At 38.7% G+C, this 12,391-nt stretch overlaps 4 protein-coding genes across 4 annotated transcripts; 3 read left to right on the plus strand and 1 right to left on the minus strand.

The window, feature by feature from the left end:
- The first annotated feature begins 718 nt into the window (after positions 1–718).
- On the plus strand, positions 719–3,148 carry LOC147294209 (F-box protein At3g07870-like). Its single transcript, XM_086231179.1, has 3 exons — positions 719–1,869; positions 2,729–2,870; positions 3,029–3,148. Exons 1-3 carry the CDS (start codon positions 719–721, stop codon positions 3,146–3,148), a joined length of 1,413 nt encoding a protein of 470 aa, XP_086087305.1.
- Positions 3,149–4,374: 1,226 nt separating this feature from the next.
- LOC147294210 (F-box protein At3g07870-like) lies at positions 4,375–6,868 on the plus strand. The gene is made up of 3 exons (XM_086231180.1): positions 4,375–5,579; positions 6,365–6,532; positions 6,691–6,868. The coding sequence occupies exons 1-3, from the start codon at positions 4,375–4,377 to the stop codon at positions 6,866–6,868; spliced, it is 1,551 nt and encodes a 516-aa protein (XP_086087306.1).
- Positions 6,869–7,789: 921 nt separating this feature from the next.
- LOC147294211 (F-box protein At3g07870-like) lies at positions 7,790–10,333 on the plus strand. Its single transcript, XM_086232696.1, has 2 exons — positions 7,790–9,008; positions 9,879–10,333. The coding sequence occupies exons 1-2, from the start codon at positions 7,804–7,806 to the stop codon at positions 9,931–9,933; spliced, it is 1,260 nt and encodes a 419-aa protein (XP_086088822.1). The 5' UTR covers positions 7,790–7,803; the 3' UTR covers positions 9,934–10,333.
- A 240-nt stretch (positions 10,334–10,573) lies between these two features.
- On the minus strand, positions 10,574–12,228 carry LOC147294212 (Cox19-like CHCH family protein). Its single transcript, XM_086234233.1, has 4 exons — positions 12,168–12,228; positions 11,068–11,272; positions 10,933–10,978; positions 10,574–10,750 (listed from the first exon to the last, which is right to left on the minus strand). The coding sequence occupies exons 2-4, from the start codon at positions 11,263–11,265 to the stop codon at positions 10,692–10,694; spliced, it is 303 nt and encodes a 100-aa protein (XP_086090359.1). The 5' UTR covers positions 11,266–11,272; positions 12,168–12,228; the 3' UTR covers positions 10,574–10,691.
- Positions 12,229–12,391: the final 163 nt, after the last annotated feature.

Consider the following 12,391-nt stretch of genomic DNA (forward strand, 5'->3'; position numbering starts at 1 on the left):
TAGACCCATTTGAAAATATAGCTGTTGGAGGGTTTGGAGAATTTTTTAAATTTTTTTTGAAATTTTTTGGCAATTTTTCGGATATTATATCTATTTTAAATGATTTATTAAATATTTGTTAAAAAAAAAAAGGATATGGCCGATCTGGACCGTTGATTATCAACGGTCCATTAATCTCAGCCTTTGATCCATTTCCGGCCCATCTAAAAAAAAAAAATGGCAAAACGCAGCAGCCGTTGATCACCAACGGTCATCTCATCTGGACCGTTGGTGAGTCAACCAGCCAGCCACGCGTCAAGCGCCGAGGAAGCCATGCGCTGCAACCGAGGAAGCCAGGCGTCACGTGCGTCAGCAGCAACAGGCGCGGGGCCCACCTGCCTTTTTGCCCAGCTCCGATTTCTCTCTCTTCACGTGGGCTGATAAAGTGGTTTTGGGTCACAGCACAAAATGGCTCACACTGAAACCCTCTTTTAGGTTACACTTTGGGTTACACCCTCTTTTGGGTCACATTTTCCGGCCCATAGTATTAAGGTGTGACCCATTTATGGCCCAAAATGGGTTTTGGGTCACACAATCCGGCAGCATAGTCGAAGGCTAAGAGCAGTTTTTTCAATACGAGAGTCGTAAACATTACGATTTACGACTCACTCTCGCGGTTTTATATCCCTCTCCGTTCCTTTTGCAAGCAAAAGAAAAGAAAAGCAACTCTCAAGTCTCAATGAATCGAAGCAAAAGAGAGAAAGGAAGAGAAGAATGGCTGCAACCCTGCAGCAGATTCGAACAAGTTCCACAAGCTTTGGTGATGGACATTCTCTCAAGGCTCTCCGTGAAGACCCTCTTTAGCTGCAGGTGCGTTTGCAAGTCCTGGCTTTCTATAATTTCCGACTCTCAATTTGTTCATCTACACTGTTCGAGGTCACCCACTGGCATCTTGATCAAGAAACCAAAGAAGGCTCGTTTCAGCCAGATAGAACAATGTGCTGGTTCTGACTTTTGGGTCGACAAAATGAGGTTTACTCCCATAAACAACACACCCCTCTCGGAATTTGATTTGATAAACTCTTGCAATGGTCTACTCTATTTGCATAGGGATGGCCCTTTCTATGTTTGCAATCCAATTTTGGGAGAGTTCATCACCATTCCACCTGTTACCAGGCTTGGATACTCGGGGCTTGGTTTTAGCGCCAGGACCAATGAGTACAAGGTGTTGCAAACCTTTCATCCCTTAAATGATTCCATTTCTGGGTCCAAGTATAGCAACCAGCCCAAGGCTGAGATATACACCATTAGTACAGGAGTTTCGAGAACTATTGGAAATGCTCCTTGGGACTTTGTTCATTTATCCTTCAATGCTTTTCTGCATGGAGCTCTTCATTGGGTTTCCTATGCTTGTAGTAAAATTACTTCTGAGTTTATATGGTCTTTCAACTTTGAAATAGAACAATTTCAAACTCTACCCTATCCTAGCTACTTTGGACAAAGGGAGAAGGAATATCTATGTGGTGACGACTTGGTGTTGGGAGTGTTAGGAGGTTGTCTCGTTTTAAGCGTGTTTGCTGATAAATCTAGCAAATTTGACATGTGGGTTATGAAGGACTATGGTGTCCAAGAGTCTTGGACTAAGATTATTGTTGTCGAAAATTTGTATCCAAGAAAACATGGCTGTAATTGGTATGAACCAATTATGTTTTTGAATAATGGGGAAATCCTAATGTTGTACAATGGATTGGCTGTGGTTTGTTATGATCAAGAAACAAAGAGTTTCTCAAAAACTAAAATTGCTCCTACTCATACGCAATTTCATGCAATTGGTTACAGTCCATGCTTTGTTTCACTCTTTGATGTTTCACAAGGAGCGGAGGTGAAAAGGTAACTGATGTGCATACATAAATTTAGTTACATTTCTCTGTTACATGCTTTTAGTTTTGGTTTTAATTTGTGGAAGTAGATATTTTGTAGACAAATGCGACTTATGCATTGCATTCATGCTGAAATATCCAGTATCCTGAGGTCTTCTAATCTATCCTAATACTGCATATCAAAGTTTTGAATTATAATACAGTCTCTATGGCTCATCAATCAGACGAAATTTTTTGAAGAGGCAGCAGTATATGTGACACAGTGACAGAACCTAAGCTTAAACTGAAACTTCTGTTAAATATGTAGGTTTGTTCAGTTTTCTTTGGTTACATTAGAGATGAGTTTTTTTTTTTTTTTTTCACTTTAAAAAGAAAATATTAGAGATGAGTTTCCTTTTCACAAAAATCAAGTGACAACATATTGTCTTTTGTTTAATATGAGTTCAGCTTAGCAGTGATCTATGTATGTCTTGTGAGCTGCTGAGCATTACAGGACCTTTGTCTTTCGTTTCTTGAATTTTCTCATTGATGTTATAGTAATACAAAAAAAAAAACTTCTTGAAGAATATTTGGCGATCAAGAATAACAATATAAAAGGATATATTTATTCCAAATTGATATTGTTACCAGGCTACTTGATCTGAACTACACAGCACCTAACAAGTTCAATGCCATATGATTCAATACTTTGGTCATTGCTATTGACATGGGAGTGAACCATTAGGGCTATCATTGTGATTGATTTTGAGCTTGTTCAAGCTTTGTTAACGAAGAACTTGTACAATTAGATGAATGTTCGTGGAAGGGGATGAGACATTGGTCCCTCAGTTTCTCAACTCATTTTGGCATGCTTACCATATGATATGCAGGATAAGAGACAGTAAGAAATCTAAGAAGCTGTTTGCTGAAGGGGATTGTGCTGGTTCTGGGATGCCACTCCACAAGTCCACAAAACTAAACTCAGGCTATGGCTGTCCTGCTTTTGAAGAGGATCTAGCCATAAATCCCTCTGTAAGTTGTCATAGTTCATAAATCAATCTGTTTTTCGTGTGCCCCTTTGTTGGTTATTACGTCACTTTCTTTTTTGCTTGAATCTATCTCATGGTTGTTGTTACCATCTCCTTTTGATGAACAATTTGTTTCTTTTTTATTTTTTATTTTTTGTTCAGCCGGGTTTCACTTGGAGGATTGGGAGTGCATGCACTCTATGCGGTGGGTACTTGGGTTATGTTTTCAGAGGTAAGGGGTTCGCAACGTGTCAACAATGTTTCAAGGCAGGTTCATCGTGAAAATTCTTCAAACTACATGTACAAAGGTTGCCTGGCCCAAGCAGCTCTCCTTTTGTTCCTTAGCAAAGCCACAAAAAGGCCTTTTTTTTTTTTTTTTTTGTTGTGTTGTTTAGCCATCAGAGAAACTCTTCTTCTAATTTCTATAGACCAGAATGCAAGTGTGACTTGTTTTCTTATGACTTTTTATGAATGTCTAATTGCCTTAAATTCAGTTCAAGCTGCTTTTGCACACTTAATTCTTAATCTGGCTTTTGCCTTCTTTGAAGACCAACATTGATATGCAGTGACTGATGAATGATATCGGTCATAATTTTTCAGTGCCAATAAAAATCGACAAAAAACCTTCATGGAAGGGTTATATATGTTTTATGTGTTTATCTCTATGATCCCGACCGTCTCATGGAAGTCTTTTCCTATAAACGTACTTCTTTGTTGTAGTGACTTACACACCAGCAACATGGTTTATTTTAAAAGGGCTCAAATCTTTAATGGCTATTGCTCTCAAATGCGCTCTAATAAACTCATGTCATCCTTTTAATACGGATGTATAAACAATGCACGGGTAGTCTCTCTCTCTCTCTCTCTCTCTCTCTCTCTCTCTCTCTCTCTCAACAACTACCAATCACATACTGGTTTGCTTGGATAATTTTTCCTTATATGGATGAGGATGATTGTGTAATCACATAACATTTCTCTCATGGTCATATAACTAGCACATGAACAGTTAGAAGTAAGTTTGGTCTTGAAATTTGTATGACTTTTTGCAAAAACTAAAAACTAATCCACTTTTTATAAGGAAAAAAACCATGCAAATTAATAGATTAGGTCAATTCATATAAGTATTGAATTCTTATTTCCCAATTGAATTTAAGTTCTTTTACAAAGTTTCCAGTTTCCCCATTGAATTCTTGATTCATGGCCTGGTCTGATTGATGAACAGTCTCAAGTGCCATTCCGACTCACCATTTGGTTTGTGGCAAGTTGGGGTTGATGACTGGTTATAGCCATAGCCATAGCCCATAGGGGTCAATTTAGCTGACTTGAGACTCACAAGTCCAATCACTCTCCATCACTCCAACACTTCTCGCCTGGGATTTCGGCTTTTCGCGCGCCATAGTTTCCCGCCAAATCCCCTCCCATTTTTGGTTCTGGTATTCCTATAAATCACTCTCTCTCTCTCTCTTTGCATGTCCCTCCAGAGAGTAAAGAAAGGAAACCAACCCTCAATGCATCCAAGGAAGAGAGCAAATACACCACCCATCTCGATAAGCAGCAGCGAAGAGCAAGGAGAAGAATCAAAATGGCAAGCCAAGCGTCCTTGCAAATTCCAACAACTTCAGAGGGATTCAGTCATGGACATTCTCTCAAGGCTCTCCATCGAGACCCTCTTCAACTGCAGGTGCGTTTGCAAAGCCTGGTTTTCTATAATTTCTGACCCTCAATTTGCTCATCTCCGCTTATCGAGATTACCCATTGGCATCTTGATCAAGACTTTGCCCCCTATTAGGAGATCATTGAAACTTGATTTCACCCAGATACAAGAATGTGCTGGTTCTCACTTCCAGCTCGAGAAAATGAGGTTTACCTCCAAAAATAGCCTACCCATTTCTGACTTTGATTTGATAAACACCTGCAATGGTTTTCTTTGTTTGTCTGGAGTTCAAGGAGATGACCCCTTGTATGTGTGCAATCCAATTTTGGGTGAGTTCATCACCATCCCACCTAGTGATAAGGGTATGTGCTGCCGCAGTTTTGTTGGACTTGGTTTTAGCGCTGCGACCAATGAGTACAAGGTGTTGCAAACGAGCTCACCTGACAACTACCTGGAGATCGAGGCTGAGATTTACACCATTGGTACAGGCGTTTGGAGAAGCCTTGGAAGTGCTCCTAATGATCTTGTTGAATTACCGTTCAATGCTTTTCTGCATGGAGCTCTTCATTGGGTTTCCAGGGGTTTGGATGAAAAAATCTCCGAGTTTATACATTCTTTCAACTTTGAAAGAGAAAAATTTCAACCACTGCCCCTTCCTAGCTCCTTTGTAGCAAGAGAGAAAAAATTTTCAGATGATTTGAAGTTGGGAGTGTTTGAAGATCGTCTCCTTTTATGTGTGTTTGATGATGATGATTCTAGCCAATTTGACATCTGGGTTATGAAGGATTATGGTGTTCAAGAGTCTTGGACTAAATTTCTTGTCATTGAAAACTTGTATGAAAGAGAACTTAGCTGTGATTTTTACGAACCAATGGTGTTTTTGAGCAATGGAGAAATCATAATGTCGTTCAATGATTTGCTTGTGGTTTGTTATAATAAAAAACGAAAGCGTCTCAAGGAAACTAAAATTACTCGGACTCAGTCAGAATTTCATGCAATGGCTTACAGTCCATGCTTTGTTTCACTCCAAGATGTTTCGAAAGGAGTGGAAGTGAAGAGGTACTAAAATTATTCTCTATATGCATGCATAAATTTAGCTACATTTCTCTTTTACAGCTTTTAGTTTTGCCTTCTATTTGTGGAAGTTGTTTTGTAGGCAAATGCGTCCTATGTATTGCATTTTTCAAACATGCAGATATTTCTTGCATTGTCAATCTCCCCAATAGTGCAAATGAAAGTTTTGAATTATGGTATACAGTCTATGTAGCTCGTCAGAATTGAAGAGTCGGTGGTGACTGGTTCTTATCATTATGCCAAATGCGAGTCTTTCTTATCATATGGGTTTGTCCAAATTTCTTTGGTTGCATTAGAGTTGAGTCTCTTTCACAAAAAATCAAGTGGTAACAGCTTTTCTTTGGTTAAATATGAGTTCAGCCTGGCAGTAATCTATGTTTGTTTTGCTGAACTGTAGAGCATTACAGAGGCCTTTGTTTTTGGTGATAGAATTATCTCATTGATGGTATAGTAATACACAAAAACACTTATTGAAGAATTTTGAGGGATTGAAGAATAAAAAGATAAAAGATACAGTGATATTGTTACCAGGCTCCTTCATATGAGCTACACAACACCTAACAAGTTCAATGCCATATGATTAAATACTATGATCATTGGCTATTGCCATGGGAGTGGTCCCTTGATCTGTCATTGTTATAGATTTTGAGCTTGTTCAAGCTTTGGTTAACTATGAATTTGTTCAATACATGGATGTTTTGTAAGGGAGCTGAGACATTGGTCACTGATTTTTTCAACTTATTTTGGCATGCTTACCATATGATATGCAGGGTAAAAGACAGTAAGAAATCTGAGGAACTGTTTGCTGAAGGGAGCGATGATTGTGCTGGACCTGGGATGCCAGCCCACAAGTCCACGAAACTTAACTCAGGCTATGGCAGTCCTGCTTTAGAAGAGAATCTTCCTAGAGCAATAAGTTCCCCTGTCTCTGTGACTCTGTGAGTTTTCATGGTTCATATATCAATCTATTTTCTTGTACCCAGTTTTTGGTTATAAATTTATTATATCATTTTCTGTTTTCTTGAATTCATCTGATGGTTGTTGTTACTATCTCCTTTTGTTGAACATTTTATTTTCCAGCTCGATTTCACTTCAGAGGGTTGAGACTAAATGCGGTGTGTGTGGTACGCACTTGGGTTATGTTCACGGAGATAGGAGGTTCCCAGTGTGTCATCAGTGTTTGGATGCAGGCTCCTCCTGAGAATTCTTCAGTTACTTATGTAAAGGTTGTCGTAATGCCAAAGCAGCTCCTGCTGTTCCACAGCAAAGACTGAAATATGCTTCTTTTTGCTACTTAGCCATCAGTGCAACTCTGCTCCTATAGACCTAGTTACAAACTTTGTATGAATGTCTAATACCTAGTTATAAGTTTGCAAGTATATTTTGAGCAGGGCCTTTTTGGCTTCTCTCGTTAATATATGAAATCCTCCTAATTTTACTAGTCCTAAATGAAATTCTCTTTAATATATACAGTATACTAATGGTCAATCTATTATTCCTTTTAATATGAAATACAGTGGCTTTATCTTTATGTACATGAAATTAAATGCAAGTGTTGCTTGCAGTTGGTAGAGAGTCCAGTTGGAATAACCAATTAAAGAATAATAAAACTTCCGTGTAGTAAAACTTTCTATAATCAAGGCCTCATCACTGAGAGAGCTCCCAGCCCATATTCAATTTGCCCAGCTCCACCTTTCAAAATCACCCACTAACATCTTGATCCAGACCAGCCCCCTTCAATGCAGCTCAAGTGCATTTTATTTCGCCCGCATAGAATGTGCTGGTTCTGGTTTTCGGGATGAGAAAATTCAGGTTCACTCCCGACAATAATATACCCATACCCATTTCTCAATTTCGGTTGATGAACTGGTGCAGTGGTCTACTTTGTTTGCGTGGTTCATATGACCTTTTGCATGTATGCAATCCAATTTAACCTTTGTGAAAAATTCATATTAGTTGTAAATTGAGTCTGAATCTTAGCTGTAGTCTGTAGAATTGCTTACGTGACACTGTGACAGTCATTGTGAGCAATTGAATTATGGCAGGCCTCAAGTATCCCGGAGGCCCAGCCCACAAGAGGGCCCTTGTCACTTTGCCTGGCTTTGGGCTTTGGCCCAAATCACATTTCACGCGGCAAAGTTTCCTGCCAAAACCCTATCCATTGCTTGTCACTCAAGAGTCACAAATCACAAAACTAAGGAAATCCTCAATGAATCCAACGAAAATAGTAGCAAATACAGCTGCGATGAGCAGTAAAGAGCAAGGTGAAGAATGGCAGCAGCCCAAAGGGCCTTGCAGATTCCAGCAACTTCCAGAGGCTTTAGTGATGGACATTCTCTCAAGCCTCTCCGTCAACAACCTCTTCAACTGCAGGTGCGTTTGCAAATCCTGGCTTTCTATAATTTCTGACCCCCAATTTACTCATCTACACCGTTCGAGATCACCCATTGGAATCTTGATCCAGCACGTACCCATGCGTAAGAAATCAATGAAATCTAGTTTCACCAAGATAGTAGAATCTGCTGGTTCTGATATTTGGGTAGAGGAAATGAGGCTTACCCCCACAAATAGCATACCCATGTCTGGACTTATTTTGATAAACTCATGCAATGGTTTACTTCTTTTCTGTGGAGCTACAAGAGATGACCCCTGGTATGTGTGCAATCCAATTTTGGGTGAGTTCATCACCATCCCACCTACTAGAAAAGGTAGGTATTGGGGTAGTTTTGTGGGGCTTGGTTTTAGAGGCGGGACCAATGAGTACAAGGTCTTGCAAACCTTTTTTCCCTTGGATTATTCGAGCTCTAATAACTACTTCGAGGCTGAGATATACACCATTGGTACAGGAGTTTGGAGAAGCATTGGAAACGTTCCTATGGAGATGGTTCCGTTTTTCTCCAATTCTTTTCTGCACGGAGCTCTTCATTGGGTTCGCCATAAGGGTGATATTTCTGTGTTTATACATTCTTTCAACTTTGAAAGAGAACAGTTTATACCAGTACCACTACCCCCACCTAGCTACTTTGGTCCAATAGAGAAGAAATATTCATATCGTTTGAAGTTGGGAGTTTTAGGAGGTTGTCTCCTTTTATGTGTGTTTGATGTTGATTCTAGCAAATTTGACATGTGGGTGATGAAGGATTATGGTGTCCAAGAGTCTTGGACTAAAACTCTTGTTATCGAAAACTTGTATCCAAGAGAACTTAGCTTTGATTCGTATGAACCAATTATGTTTTTGAGTAATGGGCAAATCCTAATGTTGTACAATTATTGTTCTGTGGTTTGTTATGATCAAGAAAGAAAGAGTTTCCAGGAAACTAGAATTGCTCATACCAAGTGGCATTTTCGTGCAATTGCTTACAGTCCATCCTTTGTTTCACTCTATGATGTTTCAAAAGGAGATGAGGTGAAAAGGTATTAAAATTATACTTCAGAGATATCAATGCATAAATTTAGTTATATTTCTCTGTTACAACTTTTAGTCTTGCTTTGTAGTAGATATTCTGTATACAAATGCGACTTATGCATTGCATTCATGCAGAAATATCCTGTAACCTAAGTTCTGCTAGGCTATCCTAGTACTGCATATGAAAGTTTTGCGTTACGGTACACAGTCTCTATGGCTCTCAGTGACAGAGCCTAAGCTTAAACTGAAACTTTTGTTAAATATGTAGGTTTGTTCAATTTTATTTGGTTACATGAGAGATGAGTTTCTTTTCTCTTAAAAAAATATTAGAGATGAGTTTCCTTTTCACAAAAATCAAGTGGCAACAGGTTTTCATAGGTTAAATTCAAAGTTTAGTCCAGCTCATTTGTGTGTTTGAGCCTTGCTGTACTGCAAAGTATAACAGAGCCTTTGAGTTTTGTTCTTCAAATTATTTCATTGATGTTCTTGCAATGCTCAAGCACTTCTTGAACAATTTGGAGAGGTTGACGAATAAAAAGATACTGTCTGTGATTAACATCATTTCAAAAAAGAAGAAAAGTGTTATCAGGCTCCTTCATATGAGCTTACACAACACCGAACAAATTCAATGCCTATGATTTTGGCTGGTGATACTAGGATCGAGTTATTCAGAAAATTTGCTTGTAAGTTGCTAATTTGGTCATTGGCTATTTACATGGGAGCGAACCTCCTAGGGCTGTCATTGTGATACTTTGAGCTTGTCCAATCTTTTGGTTAACTATGAAGTTGTCCATTGCATGTATGTTTGGGGAGTGGGCTGAGACATTGTTCATTGATTTTTTCCACTCACTGTGGCATGCTTACCATTTGATCTGCAGGGTAAGAGACAACAAGAAATCTGACAAGTTGTTTGCTGAAGGGAGTTACCATTGATGGTTCTGGCATGTCACCCACAAGTCCACAAATCTTAACTTCGGCTATGGCCAACCTGCCAGATTGGAACTGCATGCGCCGTATGACGTTGGTAGTTTGGTTATCTTTTCAGATGCAAGGGGTTCCTAAAGTGTCTCGACTTAGGTTACTCTTGAGAATTCTTTCACTTTTGTGTAAAGTTTGTTGTAATGCCAAAGCAACTCTGCTTCTGTTTCTCAGCGAAGACAGTAAAAGACTTCATTTTGCTATTTAATCATGGATGTAACGTTGCTTCCATTCATAGACCAAAATGAAGGTGATGACTGATGAGTAACATGATTGAAATCTTTTGTTAAAACCTGTTGTAGGGAATGGAAGTAACTTTGGCCAAAATCAAATCATCTCTCTCTCTCTCTCTCTCTCTCTCTCTCTCTCTCTCTCTCCCTCCACTGTTTTTCTTGAGTTTTGTCATTAATTCTTTATACACTGCTTATCAAGGCCATGAAGTGACCTCTAGTCACCGAAACATTGGGTAGTAATACATGGTTACAAGAAATTGTTGAAGATTTATTTTTTTTGGCCAGGAAATTGTTGAAGATTTATGAATGAACACAGAATACTTGAAATGCATAAACAATCAAGAAATGACAACAATTTCATTTATAGATTCAGTCAGTCGAATAATAAAAATAAAAAAATAAAAAACCATACATATTGGAAATCTTGACCCAAAAAATAAATATTGGAAATCCTGATTTAAGCTCATCTTTGCTATGATCTCACTTTCCTTTGTCATTCTTCTTCCTCCTCTCATTGCATTCCTTCAAGGCCTGAACTTCTGATGAAAATATTGTTCACAAAATAATAAATGGGTAATGGTTAGAAGAGAAAAAAATCTAAAATGCAAAATAACAACTCAAAATACAAGACTAAAGATCACCAAACAAAGGAAAAACAAAACCCAGAAAAAAAATAAATGAAAGGAAAGAGAGGGAGACTGGGAGAGAACAAAATGCACACCCTTTTGACAAGATTTCCAATTCCTGTTGGTGTTAACAAGGCATTCCTGCAAGACAGAAACCAAAAGGGGTTCTTCAAGATTTCAGGGTTTAGGGTTTTAGAATTTAAAACCCAATAAAAATTGAGAGAACTTACCTGTAATGAGAGGTAGAGAGCAGAGCATTGTTGAAGCTGTTTTACGTTCTCGTCATCATCTTCAACCTCTGTATGGAGAGGAGGTGGGGGTGGCTGGGACTGTGACTGGTTGCTCCCTTTTGGGTCCGGTTGGGTTTGGGGTTTGTCCATTTTGGGCTCGTCTTCTTGTTTGGATTGTACCTCGTGGGCATTTGACATTGGTGCCCTGCCCATAAAGAAAAAGTATATATATGAATAAAATGAATAAGCAAATTACCCACAAAATATTAAATATTAATAATTACACAAAAAAAAAAACTAAATATTAAGGTGCGTTTGGATGAAGTAGTTTGAAATTACTAAGGAATTCACAAATGACGGAATTTAAAACGATGTGATTTAAAATTCTAGAATATGCAAATTCTCTTGTTTTGATAACATATAAACATAATGGAGTTTAAATACGAAATTTATGGTAATTTTAATTTTTGATGCATCAATTCAAAAGAGTGATGATGATGGTGGCAACAATAAAAATGATATTTATGGTGAGTTGACCATATTGGTAGGGGTGATGGCCCACAAGCGATGGGAGAAATGGTGGTGGCTAAAATTGGGATGTTGGCGGCGGCGATGGTGGTGGTGTTGGAAATAGCGGTGATGGTGGTGGCGGCGGTGACGATGATGGTGATGGTGATGGTGATGGTGGTGGTGTTGGTGGCGGTGGTGGCGGTCTTGGTGTTGGTGGCGGCAGCGGCAACGGGGGTGGTGGCGGGGGTGGCGAGGGTGGTGGTGTTAGTGGTGGTGACGTTGGCGACAGTGGTGGTAGTGTCGATATGGTCGACACGACTTATTTTTCTTTTGTAAAAATTGAAATTTTGAAAATGATACCAATTTAGGTGGAATTTAAAGTTGGAATTTACAGCCTTCAAATTCTAAGTTTTTTTCCACCTTGAATTTACAAAATTCTGTATTTATTGACCCAAATAAGAAAATTAGAGCATGTAATTTCTTAAATGCTGAATTGCTGAGTTTTGTTTAAATTCTGAGTTTTTTTCCTCCATCCAAACACACCATTAGCGTATGGCAAATTGAATTTATCATCTAGAAGGAAAAAGTACCCAAATGAAAATGAGTTGTGGAAGGTTAGGTGCTTTACTTATTATGAGTACCCCATATGTGATATCACTTCATCAGTTCATCCCCACATAGCCACCTAGACCTAGCCTTTACCAACTTCCCAACCAAGGAAACCCTATCTCGCTTCCTTTTATTTGTTTCTCTCAATTTTCTTTCTTCTTTTTTATCATATTTTGATATGTCAATTTGGCAATTTCCTCAGACT

The sequence above is a fragment of the Dryas octopetala genome, chromosome 2 (genome assembly GCF_963921425.1).
Source record: "Dryas octopetala chromosome 2, drDryOcto1.1, whole genome shotgun sequence".
NCBI lineage: Eukaryota > Viridiplantae > Streptophyta > Magnoliopsida > Rosales > Rosaceae > Dryas > Dryas octopetala.